Source organism: Neopsephotus bourkii, unplaced genomic scaffold, assembly GCF_033783945.1.
Source record: "Neopsephotus bourkii isolate Nb327-2 ecotype Australia unplaced genomic scaffold, CSIRO-AGI_Nbou_v1 NB_53, whole genome shotgun sequence".
NCBI classification, from domain to species: Eukaryota; Metazoa; Chordata; class Aves; order Psittaciformes; family Psittacidae; genus Neopsephotus; species Neopsephotus bourkii.
This window is the reverse complement of record NW_026900570.1, coordinates 12,019,136-12,047,060: the sequence shown is the minus strand read 5'-3', so window position 1 is coordinate 12,047,060 and position 27,925 is coordinate 12,019,136. Positions and strand designations below refer to the sequence as shown.

The 27,925-nt window shown below is 40.0% G+C and overlaps 1 protein-coding gene across 16 annotated transcripts in view; it reads right to left on the bottom strand.

Annotated features, from left to right (window-relative positions):
• ABI1 (abl interactor 1) overlaps positions 1 to 27,925 on the bottom strand; it is a 78,532-nt gene that overhangs the window by 15,713 nt on the left and 34,894 nt on the right. For 12 of the 16 annotated variants that reach the window (XM_061351155.1, XM_061351188.1, XM_061351216.1 and 9 more), the window contains exons 3-5: positions 13,547 to 13,723; positions 3,554 to 3,568; positions 2,709 to 2,809 (exon numbers count right to left, since the gene is read on the bottom strand). In XM_061351155.1, coding sequence (XP_061207139.1) covers positions 2,709 to 2,809; positions 3,554 to 3,568; positions 13,547 to 13,723 — 293 coding nt within the window. The remainder of the gene's footprint in view (positions 1 to 2,708; positions 2,810 to 3,553; positions 3,569 to 13,546; positions 13,724 to 27,925) is intronic. The other 4 variants (XM_061351162.1, XM_061351197.1, XM_061351226.1 and 1 more) reach the window with 1 other exon arrangement.

Sequence of the window (27,925 nt, the reverse complement as noted above, 5' to 3'; positions counted from 1 at the left end):
ACAGTGCATTTATTGTACTGAACTGCAGAGCCCTTCAGTTCTCATCAGTAACTAAGAGATCCCTTGCAAGATGCGGAATTTGGCAATGCACCAGCTAAGCAAAAACAAAAATACTAAACTACTGGCATTTAATCATTTGTTCAAATACTGGTTGTAACCGAGCTGGTTAAGTTGTACAGCTTCCTGGTATTTTAAGAAACCACTTCCTTTTTACAGTATGGAATGCAACAGTACTGAATTTTAACTATAACATTATTAAAACCTCTCAAGGAGAAATTCTTGTAATTGTTTGCATGGACTGTGGTGTTTGTAAATTAGTTTGTCTATATAAAGAACTCCAGCTGATTTTAATATGCAGACTGCCACCACCTATAGATCTGCCAAAAGAGATCAGTCGTGGGAAAAATAAAGAAACCTTGTGTTCCAATTGTAAGAGATAAAGCTCTAAACACTGCTGAATAAAGTGATATGCAGGGAAGATTTAAAATGTGCTTCCAACAGGAATAGCCTTGAAAACTAATGTTTTAAGGTGGTGTACCTTGGGATGCACGGACAATAGGAACTAGTCCTCAGCTCTGTGGTACTATTAAATTTTGGCTATACAATTTAAAAACATTGCCAAAAGCAAAGCCCCACTACGTCCTTAGGTTCAGCCATGCCTCAGTTTCTCCTCTGTTCTTCTTAGCTTCACTAAAAAACTCCTAAGCATCAGAGAAGTCAAAATCAGGCTTTCCATCACTCAAGTCCAGTCCTTCCTTTTGCTTTTCTGCCAGCCTTATGCAAAAGAGGAAAACACTGTATCCTGACACTGCTCAGTGCTCCCCACCTTGCTGTCCCCCAGTGCTTCATTGCAGTCCTGATGTTCAGTAGCCATAAGGAAGAGACAGAGGGAGGCCGAGGCCATGCTCTGACCCAGGACCCTCAAGACACCACTGCAACTACTCCCTCCCTCCAGCCCCAGCATTTCACTTGTTCTGTGGTACTTCTAACCTGAGCATCCCAGGTTTTCCACAATCTTTCCCTCTTACAGTGAAGAGACTCCTGCTTCCTGCAATCTCTTTCCCCTTTCAGCCCACACGATTTCTGTGCAGGACTCCCTCCCCACCATATTCTTTTGGACAGTCCTCCCTGGAGGCACAAGCTGTACAATAGGCAGCACATACACACCAAGCTCTTCCTGATTTTACACACTTATCTCTGTTTTCTGGATCAAAGGGAGAAGAATATCCTTGCAATTTCTAGCAGTTTTTCTGCATATATTAGTGAAACAGTCATGACTATGATATTTCATGCTTTGGCAGAACACGGCTGCTCAAGACAAGAGCTGTACTTCCTGAACAAGAAGGGCAGATACAAATCTCTGTTACAAACCCACATTATTCCTCCCCCTCAGCCAACTGCTGCCTCTCGTGAAGCTCATCTGGAAATGACATTCAGTTGATTAATCCTTATCAGGCATCAGCTAAGGCAACCAAACAGCTCCAGCTTGATCAGGGGGGAGTATGAGAGAGAAGCAGCTAACCAGTACACCAATACTGCTGCTTCACTAGCAAACATCCAAGAGAACATGAAAGCGCTACCCAGCTTCCCAGGGCTGATAAACAACTCTTTCTCAGTTGGGATAAGAGAGACAATTGGAATACTGATTGCATGCCCTTGAGCAATGGGAATTTTCACAAAACATGCTGAGGAAACCTCTAGGGTAATTTCTCTGCAGAACACACAACAAGACACTGCTATCGTAAAGCAGCAGAGCATCAAGTCAGGATTAAAAATCAGTAAGTTTTCAACAAAAGGAGTTCCTGCTTATAATTTTCCTTGACCATTGCTCCTGATCTCCCTCCTGTTCTGTCTCGCTGTTCCTCATTTTCCCAGCTCTCTGCCTCTAGCAGGCATCATACCTGAAGCCAACACAATCATGCCAGCCAGCCAAACATTTACAGTGCCTCAGTCCCCCACAGCATAAAGGAAAGACTGAGGATGACAAATGAGTATAAGGTCTTGTTTCAGATACCTTTAGGAAGAGGATGCACAGTTGGACACACAAAGCCATATGGCACGTGCACTGAGCTTCTCAAATATTAACGTTTTGGTCTCTAGCAACAACTACTTGCTGGCACACCAAGATAAGCAGATTTCACTCCCCACAGATGCACAAGAGCAAAATAGATGCTATGGCAGGCAGGGAACTTTGGTCACAGTGGGACTTGGGAATAGAAAAATCCTTCCTTATATAAGCATAAAAATAAAAATGCACAAGCCCAAGAGAATCAGTGTTGCCAATGTATTCACAATGCAACAAATTTTGCTTAGATAATGCAATAAATAGGGCACAAACAGCTATTTCATACCTCTTATAATACTGATAAATGAGTAGACACAAACTTTAACAATGAATTCTTTCCCCTAATGATCTTTTTTTGTGTCACTAAGGTTTTCTTCCCCAAATTCAGGAATAACAATAGCCTCCCCATTTATCCGTATCTATTATACATCCTTCTCCCATGAAAAAAAAACGTTCTTTCGAAAGGTCATACTGAAAATGAGAGTCAATGAAGCTGAAAGGGTTTATAAGGAGACGGTGATTGTGTATTTTGCTAACAGCAGTGAGAATTGCCCCCTATCCATGTATTTCAGAAACAGCATCATCATCATCACACTTAGAACTTTCTATCCCATAGACTGGACCAAGCTGCCTCCATTCTTACCCCAGAGTTCCCCGGCCTGACATGGGAGGACTCGGTGGTTTTTGTGTAGGCGGATTTGTTCTTGACAAGGTGCCAGTTCTTGCAGGCTGGTTATTTCCATGCTGAAATTAAGGGAAAACATGGTTTTATTTTTATAACAGAGCAGCTCTGTTATTGACAGCCTTTTCTTTTTTTGTTTTATTTTTTTTAAGTGCAAGGATTTGAAGTGAGAATTCCCAGACAGCTGTCAAACAGCAAGTTTTCAGCTACATGTAAGACAGACACCAGTAAATACAAAATGTCTAAATACAACCTTGAAGTTATTTTTGCTATTAATTTACAACAGACACCAGGAAGGCAGGTAATTGACAGGTTCATGCACAAATCTCTTATATCCTCTTTTCTTTAAAGGGAAGCCACGTTTGTGTTCACCTCCATTCAGATGGTAATAATTTAAATCAAACTTTAAAGCTGACAGTACAATACAATCAGCATGGGCCCAGAATTTCTCAATTTGCCCCTGCTATTCGACTAGCAGAGTCATTCAGGTTGTCTGGGAAGTCTCCTGCAAAAAAATGTCAGTGAAGGGAATCAAGGCATCTACTGAATTCAGAGCAAAGCACTACATGTGTTAGAGAAATTAATGTATCTATATATAAATGCAAATGTCAATGTATCACAGATATATTGACACACACTAAACGCTGCAAATAAAAACAATCAAGTATAGCATGTTTAATCTAAATATCCTATGGAAAGCAGAGCAGAGCATAAGAGAGCGCTAGTTTTCAGTTTTAATGGCTCCGCAGCCTCTACTATCAGTCACATGAGGCACTGTGGGTCAAAGGAGAAATAACACTTCTTACCTTGGCTTTTAGCCACTTAACGTTGGCAAAAAAGGGGGGAAAAAGGTAGAAATTAATGGCAGATCCAGCACAACTGACAGGACAGGTTAAACTACAGATAATCACATTTAAAAAATCATTTGTGTCTACTGATAATTAGCTGCATCCCCATACACTAACAGCAGTTTTTACTGCCTCACGTAGTCATTGAAAGTTCTGTGTCTGACTGAGTGACCACAAGAAAAACAACTTGTGACAAAATGAAGTTTAGCTAAGCTTTGCCAGATTTGTTTGCCAGGCTGCTCATGGGCACTGAAGGCTTGAAAAGCCCTTTGCTGACCATTCAAGTCCAAACCCAGATCAATGCTATTTCAATGACAACACGCACTTAAGAATTACTTAAGAATCCATTCACAAAACCACAGTTTCAGCTGTATGGTGCAGAATAGGCTTGCCTGTTGTTTTGACACTTAACCTTCATGTGTTTTGAAGAAATCCTAGATGCTGCACTGAATGGTAAAAAAAACTGACCTCTCAAACAAGATGAGCAGCAGTGCCTTTCACCTCTGGTTTATTGATTGAAACCTGATTCAAGCCAGCACAGTGTTGGCAGTATTCTAATGATTGTTATTCTGAAATGTTAGCTCTTAGAATCAAGTCATTATATGACTCCACTATATCATTTTTACAGCCTTCATGACTGCAGAGGGAAGTAAAGTACAAAAACTTGGCCTCATAAGGAAAACAAATGCCACATTTTATATAAATTCAAATTTTCTCTTGATTTTATTCAGGGGGAGGAGTCATGTTTTTGAATAGGGAAAAGACAAGCTAACACAAACCGCCAAAATATAAAATAGTCCTAATGCTTTTTCTGAGGTTGTTTGGAAATTAACTATCACATGCAGGACAAGCCTCCTAACACACAGCTTTTCAAACTATTGTTTGCACCTTCTTCTCCTCCTTCTCAAAGAAACACAGAGTAGTTTAAAGGCACTCATGAACTCAGGAAAAGTAATTAAAACATGCTATGCAGCAATGTGCATATGCAAGATGCCTGACAGGGTCTGCAAAAACACTGAAAATTGATGAGGCTTACAAATCAAAGGAGGTTGAAAGCCACTGCCCTTAAGTTATTCCTATTACAAGAACAGAAACACAAAAAACCTGTTCCAAAATTCAAGTGCAAATGCTTAGCTGTGTTAAGTAAATTTAAAGGTCATCCCATTCATTCCATTTGGGCAGAAGTTCATCAGCAGAGCAGTAAAATTTAGCAATTTAAACCCTCTCTGTTCCCACATACTTATTCCACGGATAAGCACAAAAGTTCAGCTTCCAGGATGTCAGGGTACTATTATATTTTTATAACAGGCTTTTAGCAATGAAATTTGCTTTCCCCTCTCACAGGAATATGTGACCCTTCCCCTTACTTCACCAGCTGCCAAGGGCAATGGCATAATACAAAGGATTTGTTAAAACAGACCGTAAAGTGAAACTCTTGGTCCTGTCCATCCCCAGTAGCTGCAGATAGAAACCTTTTCAAGGTTTAAGAGGAAGGGTGACGTGGTTTCTTACCCAGCCTCTACAACTAAATTTGCATTCCTCAAAAACACAAATCCAAAAAGGCTGCTCTCTTTCCCTCCCTTTCACAGTGTCACTCAGCACTTATGGTGAGTCTTTCCACCTCCTCCTTAATCACTGTTACATTCTGCCTCTGCTGCAGTGACGAGTATCAACTTCTAGCGATGACTCAGGAATCTTCTTTCAAGCCTTTCTAAGTACAATTTACATACTAAACCTGTATTTGAAGTCCAGCAGCTTTTGACCTTTATTCCTATCTCTCCCACTATATCAGGCGAGCTTCATGTCTTTTGCTACCAAACAATATGCAGATACACACACTTCTTTATTGCGCAGAAGAATCAATAACTGTTGTCATACTGTTTTCTATAAGTAAAAAGCTCTCTTACGTGTTTTCTCTGTTGCTGTCAATATAGACAATATAACACAAGAAAACACAGAAAACACGTAACATAGGAAACCACAGAAGGAAGGAACACAAAAAGACAGGGATTCTTATGGGAGAGGAGCTCCTGATCCAGAAGATACAAGTAAGGGAAGAAAGCAAATGAAACAAAGCGAGATGAACCATATGGCTATTTAGTAATTTTTAATAAGCTAATTAATTAGGAGGAAACATTTTCTTGTATTTATTGGCTGAGCTTATGAGGTGAACCTTGCTGCATTTCTTGGTTTGAAAACCAAATTTACTGTTTTCCAAGCAATTAAAAAAATTCCTTGGAATTGGGAACAGTTGCAGCAGCAGTATCATAGACTCACTATGATTTTAAGAAAAATGGAGGAGAAAAAAAAGGCAGAAAACCAAAAGGAAAAGCAGGTATGTGTTTAACGTAGGTTCAGGCTTCTCTCTACAAATGCCTCTAGGCCAGTCAGCCAGTAGGCAAAACATTACCCTTACCAACTGACTTGATCAGTATCAAGAAGGTCAGAGTCAGGAAGGAAGAAAGGAAATGCAGGGCATGAGGAAGGGAAACAGCAAGCAGCATGCATAAGGTTCACAGCTTCAAGAAAGAAGCGGCTGTTCTGAGAGGGATCTACAAAATAAGTGATAGGAATTGTAAAAAAAAAAAAAAAAAGCGCTTAGTCAAATGCAGAGCAGCACTGAGAAGTCCCATAAGGAACACTATTCCCTTCTCTCCGGCTAGTTGTACCATTCTACGTGCAGGAGACAGTTTTCAGCTAGATACCAGTATCCCAGATGACATACACACGAGAATAAAATCAGCTTGCTGGGAATGCTTGTGACGCTGAAGCAGAGAACTAGACAGATCAGGATGTTCCAGAAACAAGATAACATGTTACGAAGCAGTATTGGTTTTAATTTCTTGCAAGAATCATAGCAGAGAAATGTTTTAAAGCAGCAAGCAGAAAAATTTTGTCTTTCCAAGGAAAACCCACTAACTAGCAAACCTGGATGAAATTTTAAGGGTTGTCACAGAATTAAGAGAAAGAAACCACAAGACTCAGGTTCAATAAACAGAAGTCAACCTCACCGCATTTCCAAAAGCTCACAGCCAGGGCAGTGGCACATCTGCTGGGTTTTGAGAGTGTGGGAGAGCAGGCTGGCCAAGGACTGAGAGCCAGCACTGGGCTGGAAAAGGAGTAATGCAATTAAGGCAATGGGCAAAACAGGTGTTTGCAACAGCTATGCAAGGCATTTATCAAAGCCAAAAGTGAGGCTGCTTCTGTAACGGATGCCAGGAATTCAGAGCACCTGGACTTTTAACTGTGGGTTTGGAGAGGACAAGCTCTGGGACAGTTAAGTATTGACTGTAAGTATCAAGTAAGAGGCTTATTTGATGAAGGCAACTATTCTGGTAATTCCAGCATGCTCAGTTCTGGTAGTCTAAACAGTAAAAATACCTGCCTACAAAGGTAGTACTGCAGCTTTCTGTGACTGAGGCCAAACAGACAACACCAAGAACAGCATGAAAGGGTACGGTGTGAGGCAATGAGAAGTATGCACTGGAAGCCAAAAGATGTCCAGACATTTGAGGCACTCAGCTGGCTGGCCTCAGGAGGCAGCCATCTAACTGTTTTTAATAGCTTCCATGCCAAGTGACGAGTCATGGGGAAACATTAGTTATGACTCTGGGAACCTGAAATCTATTTCTGAGTAATAAACTGTGTTTGGAAAACTAAGGGTAGAGACATTGCACACAGCCCATTTAAGCGAGCAAATATATCTATCAGCACAGAAACACAAAAGGCCTCTTACACATAGGAACAAAATCCTTATTACACTGACACCCAGCAAGTTTCTCCTGCACTTTTCAGCTCTGAACTTTCTAATTTCAGACTGCAGAAACTTCAAATTTCTATGCAGACTGGTTGTACTTCCTCTGCTGTGTCACTCACTACTCATCCAACGCCTGCATTTAAAGGGCCAATTTCACTCTATATCCTGCCAAACTCAGGACAACCGAAAGCAGTCATCCAGTACAAATACTGATCAATGGAAACAGAAGTTTAAAAACTGTGCCCTCTGATCTGCATTAACAGTTAAGTGTCAGGCAAACTCAGAACCTTAATATGTATGCTCTGTAAAAGCAATAACCAGCCATAGATCTGCTACCTTTGACCAGTAATCACAGTCATCAACTGCAACAGAAAAAAAAACCCATGACTGTTCTTGACTCTTTAGTCAACCCCCCCTTTTACTTAAAAAGGTATTTCCTTTATTAGTCAAAGAATTATCTGAGACATCCCTACAGAAAGGCATCTGGCCGTAAGACCTTTTGAAGTACTGCCATGTATCTGCAGCTAGGCAATTCAACTGCTCCACAGGCATCCTACAGGTTTTTGAACAAGACTGCCTTCTGCCTCATCAGTGGAGCAGTTTCAGAGTACCACAGGATGGCACACAGCAAGAAAAGTATTTGGAAGGGTGTTAGTACATGAAGGTACGGAATGCCTGAGAAAAGCATATAGTAAATCATCAAGTCCAGAACATGGTTTCTTTACAGAAAACAAGTTATGGACTTAGGGAGAATATGCAGTCGAAGATGTGTTTCAGAAGGCAGACTGCATGTGGGTGTCAGACAGGGTAACACAATTCTGCCACTAGCTCTGTGCGGCTTTAAAGAAATCATTCCTGTGTCTCAATTTCCTTATTAGAATGGGTCAGAAGCCTTATTTTGTTGTTCTTTATTTCCTTATAGTCTATCGTAAAGGAGATTTTTTTTTGAGAAAATTCACGTATTTCTTTCAAAATTGAACACAAGTAGGTACCTCTTCAGTGAAGTTTTAACTATAACTTCTAATATTATTATATGCAATCTAGTAATTCAGTCTCCTGTTAACAACAACCAGATGTGGCTTGTCAGTACTGCTTCTCTTTCCCTTATTCCTTTTTTCTTTTTTTTTTCAGCAATTTTCAAGTCACACCATTTAACCTTAAGGTGCTTTTTATTTATTAGTCATTAACATACAAAACCATGATAAACTTAACACTGTTTCCTCAGCAGCCCTGTGCAGAGAAAAATACCTAGATTCCCATCTTTAAATACTTCAAGCTTTTGAATTGAGTTGGTAGCTTTGAATCTGCCTACAATAAAATACAATAAAAAAAAGAATTACTTTCAAAATTAGATAATAGGAGACCACATAATTTGAGTTTTCTTTGCAAGCAGAAAGGCCTGAAACCTATATTGTATCAGATGACACTATGCACACTCGCAGTAGCAAGTGCCCTATGAAAAGCATAGTGCCACCACTCACAACAAAGTCATTAGAGCTGGCAGCAGTAAGTTACTTTTCCCCCCAGAGAAGAGTTCTTTACCCTACAGCAATATTTACTGTCTGGCCATGACCCCAGAGGGATGATGTGACATTAATGAAATTGGCAACATGACATTCTTTGAAGCATGAGTGCCTCAACAGCGGCTAATACAGGGACAAAGGCAGCAGAGGCTTAGGTTCAGGATCCCTGTCTCACTCTGGTTTTATTACAGTGAATTATTTAGAAGTTAATCCTCAAGTGGCTAACACATAAAAGGTCTTATCCTAAAGTGGAAGTAGGCACAAAATTAGGTAGCCTGCCACCTTCACATCAGCATCTCATCTGCATTTTTGTTTTGCCAACACATATATAAGAATGAGGACTGCAGGTGAGTAGGGCAGGCTGAGAAGCATAACAAGGGTGAGAGCAAGACTCTCTTCTCTAAGCTTAGTATTTGGTAAGTGTTAGCCCAATCCCTGCTTTAAGGGAGCTCTTCCAACTTCCATTTGCTTGAGAAAGATTTCTGAATGCTTAAGTCGTGTTTGACTTCCTGGGCTGGAAAGCTTATTAGTATTAATGCACTGAAATGCAAGAGGTTTACAGAGATGAATTCAAGTTTTTTTCTTAAAGCTGAAAAGTGATCAATCTTCATATACAATTCAAGTTTAGTTTTGAAGAACTATTAGTCCCATAAAACAAATTTGATCTAATTACAGCTATTAAGCATTTCAATTTCGTATGTATTCAACATTTTATCTGCCTTTACCATAATGCATCATTTCAATTTCCTGCTTAGCTGCCATTTTACAAATTGCTGCAATTTCACCTGCCTCCTATTAAAAAAAAGGAAAAAAAAAAAAAGACTATAATTCATTCAAAAGCAAACTTCAGGGCTTTTAAGCCAGCTTTCAAGCTCCCTCCTCCTTCTCCCCCCTCTTAAACTGAGGATTTTCTGTGTGAGTAATTGTATTTGACCTATTTATTTGCTGGCACACTATTTTTTTCTTTCACAAAAGACAGGGAAGAGAAGGAAGGAAATGCTGAAGTAGCCTCTACCTAATAATTTTAAACCAAGCTCTACACAGGAAGGTAGGCTGTCGCATCATGACAGCTACTCTTATTTACCAAGAATGACTTCAGCTACATTCCCCTAACCCAAGAGGGTGACAGCTGAGCAACTACTTAACAGACCGGCAAAAATGCTTGCCTGCGTGTTTCTTGGAGCCATCTACACATAATATTTGTGTTGCAAGGGAAAGCCTTCTCACTAGCAGAGCAACTTTAAAAGCCCTGCTCATTTTGACTGATGATAGCTTTGGCTTGAGAGGCATATATAAATAATATATATATATATATATATACACATATTAAAAAAAAGAAAAGGCAATTTCTTTTAGAGACTTCATCTGTACCTGGCCTTGCACAGGCAAGGAGCAGGAAATGGAGCAGCTGTGGTAGCTTGGGGCTGCCATAGAGCTTTCAAGGCTGAAGAAGAAAGCACCTTTGTGATCCTATAGTCACAGAAGCATAGAATCAACTAGGCTGGAAAAGACCTTTAAGATAAGTCCAACCTTTACCCCAGGACTGCCAAGATCACCACTAACCCATGACACTAGGGGCCTCATCTTTTTCTGAATTCTTGCAGGGACAGTGATTGCTCTACAAAAGCTTTTCTACCCAGAAGTCTCTGGAGGATGAAACAGCTCTGCCTTCCAAGGAGGTATCTCCATCTCCCATCAGGAGCAAACTTGCCTTAGAGAGCAGCTGCTTACCATCATTGCCACCCCCACCCTCATCACCTGCCCCCACAAAAATTGCTGCATGCATGTGAGACAGAGGGAGGCATGTGGAGCCCTTCTCTATGTACCAAGTACAGGCATCTGCTTTTGCATCCCCTCTACATATGCCATGAGAAGAACCAAACACACACACAAGGAAAATGAGCTGTGAGTATGCATCGGAGGTGTATCTGCATTTGTTCAGATGGAAGATGTACAGGGGAAGATGGTATTTACTCTGAGAATTACCCCATCTCTTTATTTCAACCCCCTAATTCTGTGAAACATTTGTATTTTTATTTGCACTTTTTACATAAGGAAATGCAGGATCACCCCTTGAAATATACTGCATGTTTTAATGACATTTTTCCTAGGATCAGTATGTGATCAAATAAAAACAGAAACAGGCTATAATCCTCTATCTTTTATTTCTCTTCCCTGTATTTTTCCTTTGTTTCTTTATCAAGTCCTGCACCAAAACACAGAGCACCTCATTAACAGCAATAAATTGTCATCTACAGATTGCAGTGTTGCATAATTTTAAATTAATACTTATATGTCAATGTACATCTTGTACAGTGTCTTATTGACCATTTCCACAGCAGAAGACATCCAAAGACCTGCAAGTTAGTCAAACTGACAGTTGCTTCAGGCAAAACTTCACACTTCTTTCCCTCTAGAGAACCATGGTTTCTAAGGCTTTATCAGATGCATTGCTGTCCAGTTTGGAGTGAAATCTTTGGTCAAGAAAAGAAGACTTAGTCTGAAGCATCTTCCAAGACCATTCTGGACAAGACAAAGTTTGTAATTCAATTTACTGCATGCTTCCCCCTAATTTGCATGTTCAAGAGGCAACTCAAGATTCTCTGCATCATCTGCTATTTGAGACGACTTCCAACAGGACCTGATCCAGTTTCTTAAGTTGCTTTGGTTTGATTTCCTTGTGACAGCACTTGCTATATCTAGGTTTGAAGACACAGTAAACTACTTCCTTCAAAACAATGATCTGTGTAACACTCTTGGAACTCAAGTAGTATGATGGTTAAAATATTTACTTATGACTTTCATTACCTCAACTCACTTTTCTCAACAGTGTGTCCAGTAAATGTCAACACTGGTGAAAATGTCAAATGCATGACAACCATCTGGAACTATTACACCTGAGGCCTGTCTGGCAGCTTATTTTAAATGTTTGCGTAACAAGTATGTCTACACAAAAAATACCAACATCACTTTTCTATTAAGTGCTTCATGCCTTCCCCAGACTTAGGCAAATCACTAAATAAAGAGACAACAGCAAGATACAATTTGTAGCTGGCTTGTAATGAAATGGTAATTTGGTTATTACTGGAAGCTATTTTACCTCTGAACAAATCAAAATTTTAATACAGAATTAAACCACTAATGGTTTAAAAAAGCCCTTTATACTAACAATGTTACATAAGAGCTGCCTGGAAATGGGTAAACAGAACCTCATTTTCCCTGCCCCCAACAAACATGGTCACATTAAATAAAAACACCAGTGCTCCTAAAAGCAAATAGTCACACCAGAAAATGCAACTGCTACACCTTAACAGCTTCAGCGTTCATGAATCAAGCAATCTATTCTGAGCCTGCACAACACAAGCAGTTCAGCAAAGCATCACCTTCAAGACTAACAGTAATTATTCTACTTTTTAGAAGTTTTCTACAGCACTTGACCCCTGAAGCACTTAAAAGCAGAAACCAATATCCTGACATGGAATCTGTGGATTCCCATATTCTCTATTCCTAGAGCTATCTCCTCGATTGCAGACTGTACTGAAAAATTAACAATTTCTCTAACTAACCCCAATGTTTCTATTTTACAGCACTCCAGGACGTATCTCTCAAGCTTCTATATAGGGGCTGTGTTTCATCCAGTCTGGCTTAAATTATTCATATAAAACAACCCTGAGAGTTACAGGTTTAGTAAAGGTTTTGGTACAAATCAAGGTAAAGGTTTTGATACAATCAAAAAGATAATCCAAAGTCATGCCGTTAATTCCTATCTTAGAGCTGTCATGGTATAGAGCTGCTTTCTAATTTGTGCTGGAATTAAGACTCCTTCTGGGCATTTGGAGGGTTACTACAAAGCAGGAAGTACCCTGGCACTCTTGTGTTGAGTAATTCTGAAAGATCTGTTCCTCAAGAGCTCAGCAATTCAAAGGGCACATGACAGGCTGGTGTAGCTGAGCAAGTGACTGACCAGAGCACATCAAGCTTAGAGGATACATGGGTGTTGAAGAGAAGCTTTTTATTGGCATTCAAGGGAAGATTGTTGTGAACTGAATATACCTGGAAGGCCTGCTCTAGGGGGATACAAAGCAAAGATGTCCAGGGAGAATTAAATTCATTTCAACTATGACCATTTCAAGGGAGGCAGACATTAAGTTATGAAGTCTTCTATTTAGAGAATAGGAAAATAAGGCTGTCTGAAAGCATGAATGGGAGTGAAACATCAAATGCCACAGATTTAAATGCCAAGTAGCTGACCTCCTTTCTCCTGACCATCCTTGCAAAAAAAAAACAACAAAAAAAAACCTCATCCCACCAGCCAGTTTCCCTGTAACAGAGGACTTAATTTTTCTCAATACTGAAAGAAATAAAGGGAGTGGCAGAGACAACTTAATCAGAGGAGGAAGGAGTGATAATTTTAAAATCAGTCATGCCTTATCTGACAAGTCATTAGCCTAAGATCATGAGCCACTATGTCCAGACACTGTGACTACCACTGACAGTCACAAGGTTATGGCAAATGTTGCTCAAAACCCGTTTTGTTATTGAAATGTTTGTGTGTGGGAGCGTATCAAACCCACAATCCTTCCTACCAGAAACAAATTAAACATTTTAATGCCCCAACCCTATCTCCTGATCTGTGTTATTTGGAATCCTCAAGTGTCCAGGTATTCTTACCTTTACACCATGGCCAACATCATCCAGCACCGTGTAGTCTATAGGTTTTCGAATATACCTTACAGGACGTTCCATGTTCGCTGGCGCTATAATTTTGTGAGTTCTTGATGTGTTCTTATTGGTCGTCAAAATGCCTATCTCTCTGCGAGCGACCTTTTCTTTGTGGATGTCCACAGTCTAGATTAAAAACAAGAAAGCACAGGTTTCTTTAGGCATTTGCTGTTTTCTTTACAGAGCTATCTACATGTTTAGGTTTCACTATTAGACAAAGAATCTGAACAGAGTTAATGCTGCTGGAAGAATGCCAGTTTATTGATGAAACGAATTTAATCTACATGAACACTGTTTGAAGATTACATTTTAATTAAATAACCAATATTAATAATAAAATTACAATTATACATTACTGCTTTGACACTAAGACACTATGCAGATACAGTCCTTGCAGATTAACCCTCACCATTCTTATGGCTGACACTAGTCATGAATTACTCCAACTCCACAGCTGGGAAACCAGGACAGACAAGCTAAGCAATTTGCCCACAGCCCCAGGGGGGACTAAGCTTGGGAAGTCTGTGCCGTAATTTCTTTCAGCAAAGTCATCAGTGCATATCAGAGTAAAAGTCTGCAAAGAGAATGGCTAATTTCAGCACTGAGGCTAGTTTCAGTCACACTGTTTACAGCAGCTTTACTAAAAGAATAAAACAGAGACTTAAAGAAGTAAATAAAGGAATAAAAAATACACTAAGCTGAAGCATTTTATTAGAAAACACTTAAGACAAAGAACGGTCAGTTCAGCAGTCTGTGAAGGATCAAACTAAGATTTGTATAGCAGCCACGTGCTTCTACATGCAATATAACCACTGCTTAAACCCAGGCTGAAGGAGTACAAATCAAGCATCAGATGCCATAGGAAGTCTACCTCCAGGAAGCCTACTTCAAGATTCAGGGACTGAATTTACTGTTTAAAGCACCTACTAGAACCTCAGGATCTCATTGCAGGAGATGGTACCTGACAGAAAAAAAACACACTCTAAGTGACTTTGAACAAAAACAATCAAGCAACCGTTCCATTTTCTAAGGAAAACAGTTTTGTCCATAAGTGTCAATTCCTCACAGAGACACTGTCATGGAAACAGAAAGTAAAGGTTCAGAAATAAAGAAAAGTCCTTGTTCAGCAGTATGTGTCTAGAAATGTCCTAATCTAAGATGGAGATTGTGATGTGCAAGGTTTTGTTTAGAGAAGCAGAGTCAAAGATGAAGCACAAAATTCGTTTCTATTACAATCTAGTTCTGTGTAAGGCAAGATGAAGAAAGCAAGGTAAGCATCTTGCAAATTGCCATTTCTAGGAAAGCCAGCATTGAGAGTTCACTATGAAATGCCGTCAGCTGAGCTGTTTTTTTCATTAATGGGTGCACACACTCAAATAACCCTCAATATTCCTGAGCAAGTGCAGAAAGAAATAAAATCCTCCTTAACAGCTTTGATACATGGCATTTCATTGTATAGATTGCAAGGGGGAACACAAGTGGAGAAGCACCTAAAAGCAGTGATATCAAGGAAGCTTGTTTTCACAGCTTATAGCTAAGTAACAGACAACTTTTAACATCACAAAAAGGTGTTTTCTTCAGAAGCACACAACCAGAGCAACACAAAACCTTAAGTATATATGTCTGCATTGGCTTATTTGGAATAAGCTTATTAAATATCCCAATAAAGCTTTGGAGCAAACTTTATTGCTCTAAACGCTCATGCTCTGAAAAAGTCCCAAAGTCAGGAACAAAAAGTACCTTTTCAAATGAGACAATCCTATACATCAAGCAGTATAAGAGATCAGCTACTGCACCTATGTTTGCTCTGGCAGCCAATTTCACAGACAACAGAAAGAAGATTTAAGAATAAGACTACCCTTATTTCTTCAGCTCTAGCTATTATTTGTTCTTTCCCTTTTAGAGACTAAAATATACATATTAGTTCTGACTTACAGTTTGCTTTCAGCAAGATCAAGAAATATTAGCTGAGTGCTATATGTTCCAATTCCTCCGAACAACATGACCTCTTTTGTTCAGTGATACTACCAGGTCTCAAACTAACTTACAGAACTCTCTGATGACACACAAACTCTTCATATTTTATAATACATAAGCACTACATAGGTGAAAAAAACCAACCAAAACTTTAGAGTCACTTAAGCAAGACAGCAATATAGGAGGATGAGGAGAATGTCAATTTAAGGCAAATACTACAATGTTTTAAATAAGAGTATTTTAAAATACTACTATGCCCCTAAAAATCTATGCTTCTGCTTCATTCTTGCTAATCTGCTGTTCTAATGTGGTTTTACTAGCAAATTCCTTTTTTGTTCAGTGGATGGACAAAAATACACCTTTATGCTAAGAGTTCTCTTAAGGCTCATGTGAAGAGAAAAACAGGAAACAAAACAAAGCCCTTCACAGTACAAAAACATGTATCTTCTCCTAGAAGGTAGTCCATAAAGACAAACTTTTCCTCCCTGCAATGAACAATGAAAATTCCATAAATTACCAGAGCAGAGCATAAGAAATTCCAGGAACAGATGCTCTATACATGCTTTGGAAAATTACTTAAGTAATCTTGCAACAAATTGTTGTTAGTGGAAAAACCCCTTAAACAGGAAAAGAGCATATATTAACTATATCAGACAGCACAACCAAAATTAAATATAGAACAGCTATTTGCAAAGTCTTTCCATGGATCTGCCTGGAAGCACCAAGCAAAGAGAAGACTATCTCTATCAAAATGCAGAGCCAGCAACTTAGGGCACATGTATAAATCCTGAATGGCATGCAGGCATGCCTGTGCAAGAAACTAATTCACTGTTCAAAGCAAATGTGACTGCAGCTCTGATCACATCTGGTACACTGGAAAAGCAAGGCGGTGTTTTGCCCCTATGCAGAACAAAGGCTCTCAGCATATGCTTTGCTCAGAGCAATATACTGCCCATCACCTACTACACAGCATCTTGCTTCTTCAAGAAGACATTACTTTCTCTAGATTTGTGAAGACCGCATGTTATTGTTATGTGATCATCAAGCAACACAGAGCACATAAACCCATAAATGAACGACTATTAAAATCTATTTGCTTGATATTGATGTGGAAGTTTGTTGTTTCATCATAGGCAATGTTTTTCCCTTCCAAAAGGAAAAACCCGTAACGCGAGCAATTTTTAGCAGGATAGCATAGCTATGCAGCCAGACAACAGTCAATTCCCAAGACAGCCAAACCACATACAAAAAGGTATATCCAAGATAGACCTTTCTCAAAGCTGTGGCCACATGTGGCACTTGCAGCTGTGTCTGCTCTGATACAGTAACAAGACAGGAAATAGTAGTTAGCCTGTGATTTCATGCACAAAACCTATTTTTAACCAAAGATGGAGAGGAACAAAGCATGGTAAACTAGCTTGGGTTAATACAGGTTAACAAGCACTAGCTTGTTACTACAGTGGGGGGCTTGGGCTAAGATTCTTCTTTCACTGTACTTTACAGCAATGACACAGTACCACCAACAGTAGATGAAATAATTTGTCAACTCCAAGAGTTAGAAGACAATCTCACCCCTTCCATCATTTCAGCTGTGGAAAAACTGTCCCAAGAGTTCAAACAATTGAGAGATGATCTATCCAGCTCCCCACATGTACCAACCCCAGTGACAACTACAGCAGCTATTCAAACTCTGATGGCAAAGCAACAGACAACACAGCTACTCCAACCCCAAGCACAGTGGCTGCACCAACCCCAACAAGATACTGCAGCCACTCCAACCACAGCGATAATCACTGCAGCTAAACCAGAGGACCAATTCATGCCAATACTGGTTGCCCCTATATAGAAGAAGAAAAGCAAATGAGGCAGAAAAAGCAACCTGTGCAGTGAAGAAAGATGAAGAACCAATGCACTTACTACATGGGTCAGCATCTGATCAAGAGTTGTTATTATTATGTGAGTCAGAGGAAGAAGAGGTGACTTCTCAACCCCAGACCTCAACCAAGCCATGGAATATGCAAAAAGATTTTACCCATCAACCAGGGGAGCACATCATCACCTGGTTGCTCCAATGCTGGGACAATGGGGCTGACGGTCACAAACTAGAAGGTAGGGAAGCTAAGCAGCTGGGATCACTTGTTAGTAACAGACCAGCTTCAAGTATGTTTGGCCTATGCTGAAACAAACATGTAGCATAATTAAAAATTTGGAAGATACGGATGGGGTTCTCACTCCTAGACAACATAATCCAGCTAGAAAGAGTCCAGCTTTGCACTGATTTGGAGAAGTGGGAGAAGAGAGCCCTTCCAAAGGAACAACATGTTTCCTCTGGGAGGCAAATTTCACTAAGCCATCAAACAAAGTCCTAGCCATTACAACTGGGTGCTAGGGACCACGCCAGCTAATCCCAGAAGCGAAGCTAAGCTTGGAGGTTGAAGGAACTGTTAATGATTAGCTGCGTCTGCTATCTGTCTTCTGCAAACCATATGTAAAAAAAAAAAAAAAAGGCAAAAACCCACAACAGTTGAAAAACAGGATGTAGAGTTAAAATTTAACTGTTTGCTTCCTCAGAAGTAGCCTCAAGGCCAACTGCAGCACAGCAATGATACAGCAAATAGTTGTTCTTTTTTTTTTTTGTGCTCCGGATACTGCCCTATACATGCACTACAGTATGCAGTTCCAGGACGAACACTTTACAAGAAACAAACTGTAGTACATTTGACCAAGCTAATCTGAAGATATCTAAATATTTTAGTAAAGCCCACATATATTGGGGTACCAAAAAAAAGGGGGGGAGAGGGCAGGGGAGGGGGAGCAACTTTAAGCTTTGGCAATCTTTTTAATCCTGAACCACTGCAACTCAGATTTATAAGCCAGATACTGACACAGCCATTGCTTCTCCCACTAAACGCACATACAGATCAGAGAGCAGGGATAAAAAAGAAAACTAAAATCTCTATCAACTCAACTCAGCTAACCAGGCACTGCCAACTTCAGGCTGTCCTGAAGGACAAGACAACTCACTACACCAAACCCACAGATTTACATCAGTACCCTTTAGATTTCATAAAATCTTAATAGTGGTTTGGAAGGCATGATGCTCTTAGCCCTATGATTTAGTTTTAGGTAATCCTGTGAGGATCAGGGAGTTGGACTCTCTGATCCTTATAGGTCACTTCCAGCTTGAGATGATCTAGGCTAAAGCCAGCATTATTGAAAAACAAGTTAACAAAGAACAGTATTTCGTTCATTCTAGTATCTGAGAGCAGTGAAGTTCCCTTAACCAAAGGACACTGATGACAGTATAAAAGAATGGCATAAGTAAAAAAAAAGTAAGTCTTCTAGTCAAGGACAAGCCAACAGGAACACTAGATTTGATGTACCAAGTCAAGCTAGCAATCTGTCCAGTATGGACCTCCTTTCAGCGGAAACTGAGCCTGATGTTACACAAAATACCGGGCAAAGACACAGCTTTCAGATAGAGCCTAGCCAATAAATCCATACAATACATGAGACTGAGTGTTGCAGAGAAAGGAGTTTAGCTTCCTTCCTCAACCCCTGGGTCAGTTGTCTGGATTCCAAGTTTACTTGTTTAGGTTTGAATAGGAAAGCTAAGATCTGTCCTACTATAATGTTACAAACGTTATAACAAACACCAACAAACTTTTTCTAGTAAATACACATTTTCTATGAAGTACTACAAGCTCATATACCCAGACCACAAACTGTAGCACGAACCCAAGGAAATAGAACTTCAGAAACAAACACCAAGGTGCTTTCAGCATCCCTTAATAAAATGAAAAAGAAATTTACAAACCCTCATTCTTTGTAATGGGTTCCTAGACTCATCTTTAATATTAGCCTTCACTGTCATTCTCCAAAACTGCAGATTTCATTGTCTTGACATATCATCTACACAATGAGCTTCCCTGAAATGAAAAGAACTTGAGGCTAAGAACATTAACCTGTTCATGTTTTAGAACTACAGATTTGCCCCACTGCTATTTCCATAAGTAAAGCATGTTTAATTAGACTTTTAAAATGAGTTATTATTAATTGAATAACAGCACTGAAGAGATTCTGGACAACACACATCACATAGACTACCTACAAGAATGTCAGCCTGACCTACAAAAAGAACAATAAAACCACCACCTTTAATGAGCTCAGCCAGACAGTTAACTTCTTCAGGGAGAGTACCATTTTATGCTGTTATTCTGTGAAGGAAATTCAAAAGAAAATGTAGTATATTCCCTGCAGGGAAATGTGAACGTATTTATACTGCAAGAGAAATATTCTATAGAAAAGATCAATTATTCAAGGGTTCAAGGCACATCAAGCATGAAAAGCACAAGGAACTCACGAGCTTATCTACAGAATTAATTTTATACAATCATATAATCTACTAGGTTGGAAAAGACCTTTAAGATCATAAAGTCCAACCATTACCGCAGGACTGCCAAGACCACCACTACAGCATATCACTGACGGCCTCATCTACAAATTTGACACTTTCATGGATGGTGATTCCAACACTTGTCCAGCAGAGTCGAAGTGCTAAGCAAGCCTGGCCTCACTGGAGATGCAGAAGCAGAATGCCAGTGCAGCTGGCACCACCTACCCCTGTTTATAGTTATGCATGCACTTATTTCTCCCATGTAGATCTCTTCCAAGGTATGAGGCTCTGCTATTGTTGGTAATTGTAACTGCCAATTCCATTGGCTAGAAATACCAAAGCTGGGCAGTTTGGTGGGCACCTGCCTCTTCCTAGTTCTTCAGCACAGACATCAGTTAAGTTGACCAACATTTGAGAAGCATACAGTAAACCTGAAAGAAACTTTAACAGAAGCAGTAGCCTCTTACATCAGTGACTGGTGGGGCAAATCTGTATCTAAGGTAGAAGGCTGATGAAACATTTTATCATGCCTAGTTAACCGTCAGTTGTGTGAAATTCAAGTCCCTAATCAGGTTTGAATAAATCTTCATCTGAAGGTGCCATACTAGAAGCTTTATACTAGCTAACTTTCATGGCAAAAAAGACAAAGGTTCTCCTTACTAGCTCCCCCAAGAGATGAATTCAATACTGCGAATTTATCAGTCAACCCACAGAAGAAAGCCAGTACTAGAAACAAGCAAGAGTTACTGCAGGAAAAAGAGAAAGAGGTGCCTTTTCCAGTTCCTCAAATTCTTTTAAAAATATAAGAATTTCAAGGCTTTACTATTTCAAGTATACAATCGTTCAATTTTCACTAACACTAAAAGTCAGCTGCCTGAACACCAGTGTTTAATATCATCTGAGAATCCTCACGATATCCTGCCATGCATTCTGAAGCTGCACCATGAAAGACATCTCATGTCACCTCTGGAGCATTTAGACATCCAAGTTTCACTTTGTGTGCTTGCTTTGCACTTGGTACTGACAATGTAGACAGCAAATGAAATAGATTTAAGAGCTGTATTTCCAGAACCACAAATCCAGCAATGTTTTCTTGTAGGTTTATAGAAGTTCATCACTCATTCACTCCAGCATACACACAAGTTACAGTAGTAGGACAGGCTCTCCAGAAAGCTTCATCTCCTGAAGTCCTCATAAATCCAGGCCTCTTAAGGTAAAATGCTATGGGAGCCAGATAAACCATGTCCCATGTAATCTGATATGCCACCTTCCTTTTCCTGAAGAGAGGGTTCACAAAGAAGAGCTTTTGCAGATTAACACAATGAACTAAGGTCATCAACACACATAGAGCAACTTGCAGTCTGTAATACGCTTGCTATCAGAGAGGGAAAGGCACTAGACGGAAGAAACTAAGTCTTGTTTCCACAGGTAAGACACATGTAAATTCACACATTTTACATATTAAAATTGTATATTGTTTATGTATACAAATATACATATAAAACATAATGCTAACAGTGTATTTTACTAATATCACCTAATATCAGGAGGGTTGAAAAGTGGTGGCAGTGTTTTATCTTGACAGTTCATCACCAGATTTCATCAATTATGTCTGAACACAGATTAAATGCCAGTTTAATCCTATGGCATAGCCCTTGATTTAAGAATTCAAGCATTTTTATCTACTCACAGATTTTCTCAGATTCTCCTCGCAATCACCATCAGCATAAGGCAGACCAGATTTCAGCAAAGGTCTGAAGATATTTTCTACCTTTACATAAGTATTTTTCCAGGATGTATACCATAGTTATCCCATTTACCATGGACAGTTTGCTTGCTGTATTGCTTAAGAATTCAGAAACACAGATTGTAAATCAGTACTGCGAACAGTTGCAGCATGTCCCGCTTCAGAATTATCTTTCTTAACCAGCACCAACCAATCTCCATGCAAGGTGTCCTTCAAAAAAATTGATTACTGAAAGAACATGGGCTTGCAAGTGCTAAAACACTTGTATGTTTAAAAAAAAAACAACACAGGCGGGGAGGGATATTGATAAGCCTCATTAAAATCCAAAAGCTGAAAAACCAGCTAGAGAAACAGACTTAAAGCTTACTGGCCATAGACAAAGAGCCTCACCTTTAGCCCTCTTGCTGTTAGGAAACTGAAAGCCTTTCTTCCAAAAGTAAGGCTAGGGATCCACTGAGAATTTGACTCAGAGACCCAAATTTCCAAAACACAATCTGTGAAGTGGCACATACACATACACCTATACACCTATACAGCAGCACTGAAAAGGAGAGGGAAGAGAGGTCTGTTCAGCTAAAGAGTTATATAGCTGCTTTTCAGAGTACCCTCTTAGCAAATCTAGTCACACATTCTGCTGGAGAAACTGAGCAGAAAGGGGACAAGAGGCAAGTACTGACCAGAAGGGCTTGGAGCGGGTACATGACATTCTAGGACAACAATCAGAGCAAAGAAACTAGCCCACTCATCTAAGAGCCAGGCTTGAGTTCATGCCTGATTTTTCTTTCCTGGTGCCAACTGGAAATGGGAGGACTGCTATGGAAGACACATTTTCCTACTTCAAATAGGACAGAAGGAAAGAAGCTTTTCACTTTATTCTCCAACAGCTACTTCAGAGCACATTGATGCAAGACACTAAGAACATAAAATGGGGCAGCAGAAAGAAACAAGTGTCACTCTTGAAATGCCACCTCACAGAATTAGGCTCTATAAATGAGGAGCATCTATGGAGAGATACAAGGGCATCTCATCACACCCTCGCCTTCCACCTTCCCCAGCTGAAAGGAAGATGATGTCAACACAGAGCATAAGGAAGGGGTATCTGCAGGAGCATCTTTTGGAACAGGGAGAGGGATGTGGGAAGGAAGACAGGCAGATGGCAACTGAAGGCACATGGAGTTTAAGTCTTACAGAGGAAGAAATTTTTAACAGCTCTACAGAGGCCCTCATTATGGAAAGAAAACAGTTAAGACAACAGTCCTCCCCCCTCCACGTTGCATTGGTGAAATGCCAGCAGCACTTTACTGAAGTTCACATAAGTATGGGGGAAATGGAACTTCAGACATCTGGAATATGGAGATCAGACAGTACTGCAAAAGCAGCTGGCCCCACGTGCAGGAGGCGGCTGTCTGCTGGGACATCAGCCGAGTGGAGGGAAGGGGTGGGATGGGTCTGTGGCTGGGAGCAAGAGCCTGGAAAACAGCAGATTGAAGTTCTATTCCTGGCTCTGCCAGACTTCCTGTGCTACACCAAGCAAGTCAATTCACTGCTTGGGCCAGCTTCTTGGAGCTGCCCACCTGCAGCAGCTTTGAGAACAGACACAGAATGTAGGTGGGCACAGGTATAGGCAGGCCACAGCTGCCTGCCCTGAGCACAGTGAAACACAGTGACAGAGAAACCCAAAATCTCTCTGGAGAACAGCTTCCACCAGTGTTTTTAATTGTTACTGAAAATGCAGAAGTGAGTTCTTGTGCTTTCGCAAACCCTATTGTCGATTTTAACTGAGCAAACCAAACATATATTCACTTCAATAAAAAATGACTTGTGAACGTTAAAAAAGCAAGCCCTCCAGGGACCTCTGGTACATGTTCCTGGAGACTACAACATGATTTTCTGCATCCTAGCTCTTTTTTGGTCTTTCAAATTCAAATGCTACTTCAATTCCCCCTTCAAGAGTGTGAGTATAATAAACAGGTTGGGGGGAAAAAAAGCAGCACTAATGCAGATCTCTGTGGGAGGACACAGAAAAGGTGAGATAGGGAAATTATTTGCAATTATCTTCTACTTGCCTCCTAAAATCTGCGGCTTTTCAGGATAAAAGCTGGGAGTGGAGAGAGAGAAATAGCTTCCATGGTGTCATTCCTGTTCTAACACAAACTTCACAGTCACTCTAGATTATGCTTTCCAGTATTTACTGGAGTTTCAGCTGTGGCTGAACACTACACACCACCACTTCACAACCATTGTACGACAGGGAAGTACAGACTCGCTCTGCATCAGATAAAAACCACAGCATGTGGCACATTAACGATTACTAACCATCCACTTGAGCTTCATGCTATATGACAAACACCTTTTTGAAGGACAGTTCTCTTATTCAGTCCTCCCTCTGCCCCCCTTATCTTCCCTTCACCGAGACAGGATTCTGGTAAGGGAACTACCAAGGTCATACCCCTGATCCTCCAGTGAGCTATAACATGTTCTACACAGTGAACTGAGTAGGCATGTCCATGATAAGCTAACATCAGTTGCATAGCTAATACGAGTTTCTAGAGTTAAAAACTATCTAAATCAAACCAAAGGCTTATTAATTACATGTGAACACAAGCCAGAAATGCAAAAATCTGCTGATTAAAAACAGCCTTTAAAATAGAAGACACTTCAGAACAGAAGCGTTTCAAGTGTGCAATCCTACTGATTGATTCTGACAGAACAACATTTGGGATGTGCAGTCATAACACGTTGCATTCATATTCAGTCTTTAAAAGCACAAAAAGCAGATAAATGCTTTTGATTATGCAAACTCAAAATCCCAACTGTATGTGTGAGTGTATTTCAGTACCTGAAATTAGATTTTAGTAATTTTAAATTCCTTTTGGGGTATTCCTCAAGACATGCATGCATGAGTAGGCTCATTAAAAAAAATAAATAGAAGAAACAAAATATGCTTATGCAAGCTCCCACATGAGCATTTCAGCATTTTAAAGTGGCTGAATGAGTCCCCTTTTCCTTACTGGAAGCAACGCGCTTGCCTAGAATTAAACAAAACATACAAATCTGAATATATTCTTGACTGAAGGAAAGCACAGGGACATAAAGAAAAAATTAAACAGCTTCTTCAGTAGTTTGGACTCACTAAAGAACCACCATGGGAGTAGAACAAAATTGTATGTCAAACGAAAAGCATTTTGTGTGCCAAAAAAAGCAACTTTGTAGGAGATGAACATGTGCAATTGCAAAGCGCACCGCAGGTGGCTGAAAAGGAAACCATCTAAAAAAAGCCCATGAAAAAAAATAAACTCAGCAGAATAAGTTTGAACTTTCTTCAAGTTTGTCTGAGGTAAGGAACTGCTAAAGCTGGAATACTGACAAGCCAGAATGCTCACGCCTGAACAAAGAAAAAAAACCAAAGCCAAACCCCTCACTTAGTTGTAAGTTGGCATTTCAAGCTGAAGTTGAAGTGGGTGGCAGAACACAACACACGGAAAGAAGTGCGCTAGTGTAGCCTGAGCTTTAATTTATCACCTCTTTAGTTCTTAATTTATCACCTCTACTAGCAAAAATAACATTTTCCAACAAGAAAGGTTATATTACATGGTTGAGATAGACGATTTATTGCGTATCTCAAAATAATCATCATGCTAAAGAATAATAAAACTCCAGCATAAAACCTATCCTTGAAAAATTTCTGAAATAATATTTAGGCACATACTTTTCTTAAAACCACAAACCAAGAACCCACCCTAAACCAACAAAAAACACAAGCAAAAGCTACACATAACACACAACAAATTCCTCTCCCAAGTACCCCCTTCTCCACATAAATACAGGGTCTATGAGGTGTCTAAGACTGATAATACTGGGACAGACTGCTATCTTAACACATAAAACACAGACAGTATACATGGAAATGACACCGAGTATCCTTTAGCCACCTGCCAACATAGTTTTGATTACAAACCATCCAAGTCACCATGTTATTTCTGTATTGCTTTGATTGTATCCCATTTGATGGCAGTGACATAAGCTAGTAGGAAATCTGCTGGTTTTCAGCTGGGCCTGCATCACATTGAGTAACTCCTGAGTATTAATTACATAGCCATCAGATGACTACCAGCCATATAACCTACATCACAAACCCTTCTGACTTAGTGTCACAAACAGCTTATTACACGAGATTTCTTTTTCGCTTGTTTCCTAAATGTTGAAAGGTTGAAGACTGCATTTTCTCCAGAAGAGAACTAGTAAAGTTACAGATTTTTTGGAAGGAAATTTTGTACAAAGCAAGCAAGTCTCTATGGCAAACAACCGTATTACAACACACAGGAGGATAACCAGCAATGACCAGTTTTTTCTTATCATCCCCACTGCCAATGAGTCTTATCAGTAAAATAAGATAGCAGGAGCAAACCTTGGTCACTATAGATCCCCCTTAAAAGTTTTCAACATAATTATTCCACTCTGCAATTAACTTACTATCCATACTACTACCTTTTGTGTATTATTTTTATAGAGCTCTTCCTTGTCTCTTTAATAGTCACTTTTAACTAGGATCTGACGAACTCCTCACTTTTGTTTTCAAAAACAAAGAACAAGATAGTTCAACTCTCTCTCCACAGAGTCCCCCATTACTCAAACCCCCTTCATTAACCAGCTATCTGTTCCGAAGGTACAGAGGACAAGCTTATGAGCATCACAAACTTCACTCAAACTTCTGAAATCCCAGTTTCCATAGCACTGCACAAGGAAGCCTGTTAAGACATTCACACAGCCTCAACAGTCCTAGCAGCACTTAGTCTGTAGTGAGCCACAGCCTTCTCCAGCCAGAACTTTTCCAGGCTAAAGCCAAGCACTCTGGCAGAAGACACTGGCCCAAGAAGAAACCATGCCAGCAGGCAACCCTCCTCCAGGGCCACCTCAGACTTGTATGTGCATGCACCCAACAGCAAGTTCTTGGCTCCATCCTGGGAAAGTGCACTTGAACACAAATGCTCCAGCCTGATAACAGGCTGAAAGGCAGTACAAGTCAGGAAGGGAAGTCTTGTGCGTAGGCAGAGAGAGGACATCACTATGTTCCTTCTGCTGAATGCATTATCCCATTACCATTGCAGTAAATTCATTAGTCACACTGATCATGTGTTTAGAAATTAGACATTTCCACTGTGCAGCTATTAGCATAATGATTAAACTTGATTACAAATGCTTAGTGAGGAGCATAACCCATTGGGGGTGACACACATGAAGAAGCCCGTAGAAAAGCAGGCAGAGGTCTAGTTTTCTAGACCTTGCATCCAGGATAATTAAGACAACAAATCCAAGGCAAGGGGCAGAGAGCAAAACACTGGCACAAAAGAATGGCAGGGGAAAAAATAATTAAAAAAAAAACCCTAACAAAACAAACAAACAAACAACAACAACAACAAAAACAAACAAACAAAACCCCATCCACCAGACTGGCCATCTCTTACATGTCACTTTAGGCAAAAGTTCCATATACACTACATAAATACTGACAAATGTTTATAGCTGAGGAAGGGCCACTGATGCCTTGGTAAAGATGCTCTTCTAAACAACATGGTGGATTACAAGCCTCTGAACCACCATGACTCTTGCATGCCTGCCCACTGACCTGTGCAATAGTGATCAGCTAAACACACACTGAAGAGTTACTAAACTTCCACAATAAACCTGACTGCACAGGGAAGTGGCTGGGATCAGTATATTGCTAGTTAACCTTCATCAGGGAGAGCGGTGTCGGTGAGGAGTAAAATGCCTCCCAGAGTGATAAAGAGGTATGTCAGAACGCAATCTAATGGAGTACAAAGACAGCTGTTCAAACTTCTGTGGCCTGCCTCGGTAAAGCTTGTTTTCCCTCAGTGAGGTCAATGTACTTTTTGGATTTGTGTATATCCATTCAGCAATACAGACACAGTGTTTACTCCCAGAAGTATATAGCTAATGTAATCAACAACTATGCATTTGTTTTAAGAACTACCACAATGAAGAAATCTAGGCAAATGGGCAGGAAAGGAAGAGCGCACAGGAAAAGTATCTTTATTTGAATAAGATCTGCAGACAGCTTACAATCTGTTTTTCCAGGATGTTTGCTTAAGTCATGCAATTGTTTGCATGACCTCTGCTTTCTAAAAATGCATTTACCAAAAAAAAGGGGGGGGGGGGGGGGCAAAAAAAAAAAGAGAGAAAAAAAAGA